This window comes from Propithecus coquereli, unplaced genomic scaffold, assembly GCF_000956105.1.
Source record: "Propithecus coquereli isolate 6110/MARCELLA unplaced genomic scaffold, Pcoq_1.0 Scaffold3, whole genome shotgun sequence".
Taxonomy (NCBI): Eukaryota; Metazoa; Chordata; class Mammalia; order Primates; family Indriidae; genus Propithecus; species Propithecus coquereli.
In genome coordinates this window covers 21036941-21038162 of record NW_012148618.1, presented here as the reverse complement: position 1 = coordinate 21038162, position 1222 = coordinate 21036941, and the positions used below count along the sequence as shown (strand labels likewise).

Sequence of the window (1222 nt, the reverse complement as noted above, 5' to 3'; positions counted from 1 at the left end):
GGAGGCTGAGGCAGTAGGATCGCTTGAGCCCAGGAGTTTGAGGTTGCTGTGAGCTAGGCTGACGCCACAGCACTCTAGCCCGGGCAACACAGTGAGACTGTGTCTCAAAAAAAAAAAAAATAAATTTTGCTATACACAATAGAACACCATATAGCAACGAGAATAAACAAACTGCAACTACATACAATAATGGAGATGACTCTCACAAACATAGGCTGAGTACAAAAGCCAGACATAAAAGACTACATATTGTATGCTTCCATTTATGTAAGTAGACAAAAAGAATATATTCTGTTAGAAGTTGGTGGTTTCCTTGGGTGGGTGGGGATATGCATAGTAACTTACAGAGGGCATATCAGGGATTCTGGAGTAATGATAATGTTTTGTTTCTTGGTCTCGATGTTAGTTAAGTGGGTGCTCTCAGTTTATGAAAACTCACTGGAATAAACACTTAGGATAGAAATATTTCTGTATATGTCCTATAATATATTAAAATTTTTAAATAGACAATGAAAAATACAGTAATCACTATCTACTGCTTACAGAAAGCTCTGAGACCAGCTCTCTTTAGTTAAGAAAGAGAGATTACTAAATATTAAAATGGTATACTGGCACCAAACCAAACCTCTTTTTAACTAACTAAAAAGGGAATAATTTTTTCAGCATGCAATTCAATATTCTTTAATCTTCAACCTAAAATCATCAGGAGTTTCATAGTTGTCCAAATCTCACATTTTGGGAAACTCCAATGTAAACTCAATAAAGACCATGAGCTTTCTGTTAGTACACAGATCATCCAAAAACAATTATAACTTTGTCTTTTCAAATCCTGGGAATATATTCTTATCTGCTTCATTAGACTAAGCATTCTAATTTTTAAACAGCATATTTACAAAGCACTCTATTCTTCAAACATTTATCAAGCATCTGCGATATGCCAAGAACTATGTAGATTTTATTACCTAATTTTAAAAATATATACTTTAGGTCAGGCATGATGGCTCACACCTATAATCCCAGCACTTTGGGAACCCGAGACGGGAGGAACACTGGAGGCCCAGGAATTCGAGACCAGCCTGAGCAACATAGCAAGAGCTGGTCGCCACAAAAAAATAGAAAAATGAGCTGGACGTGGTGGTGTGTGCCTGTAGTCTCAGCTACTTGGGAGGCTAAGGCAGGAGGACCACTACAGGCCAGGAGTTTGAGGTTGCAGTGAGCTATA

At 37.6% G+C, this 1222-nt stretch overlaps 1 protein-coding gene across 1 annotated transcript in view; it reads right to left on the bottom strand.

Moving 5' to 3' along the window:
• The window catches only part of USP8 (ubiquitin specific peptidase 8), an 82628-nt gene that overhangs the window by 39562 nt on the left and 41844 nt on the right, over positions 1 to 1222 (bottom strand). The window contains exon 6 of the mRNA XM_012649153.1: positions 840 to 860. Within this exon, the coding sequence (XP_012504607.1) occupies positions 840 to 860 (21 nt within the window). The remainder of the gene's footprint in view (positions 1 to 839; positions 861 to 1222) is intronic.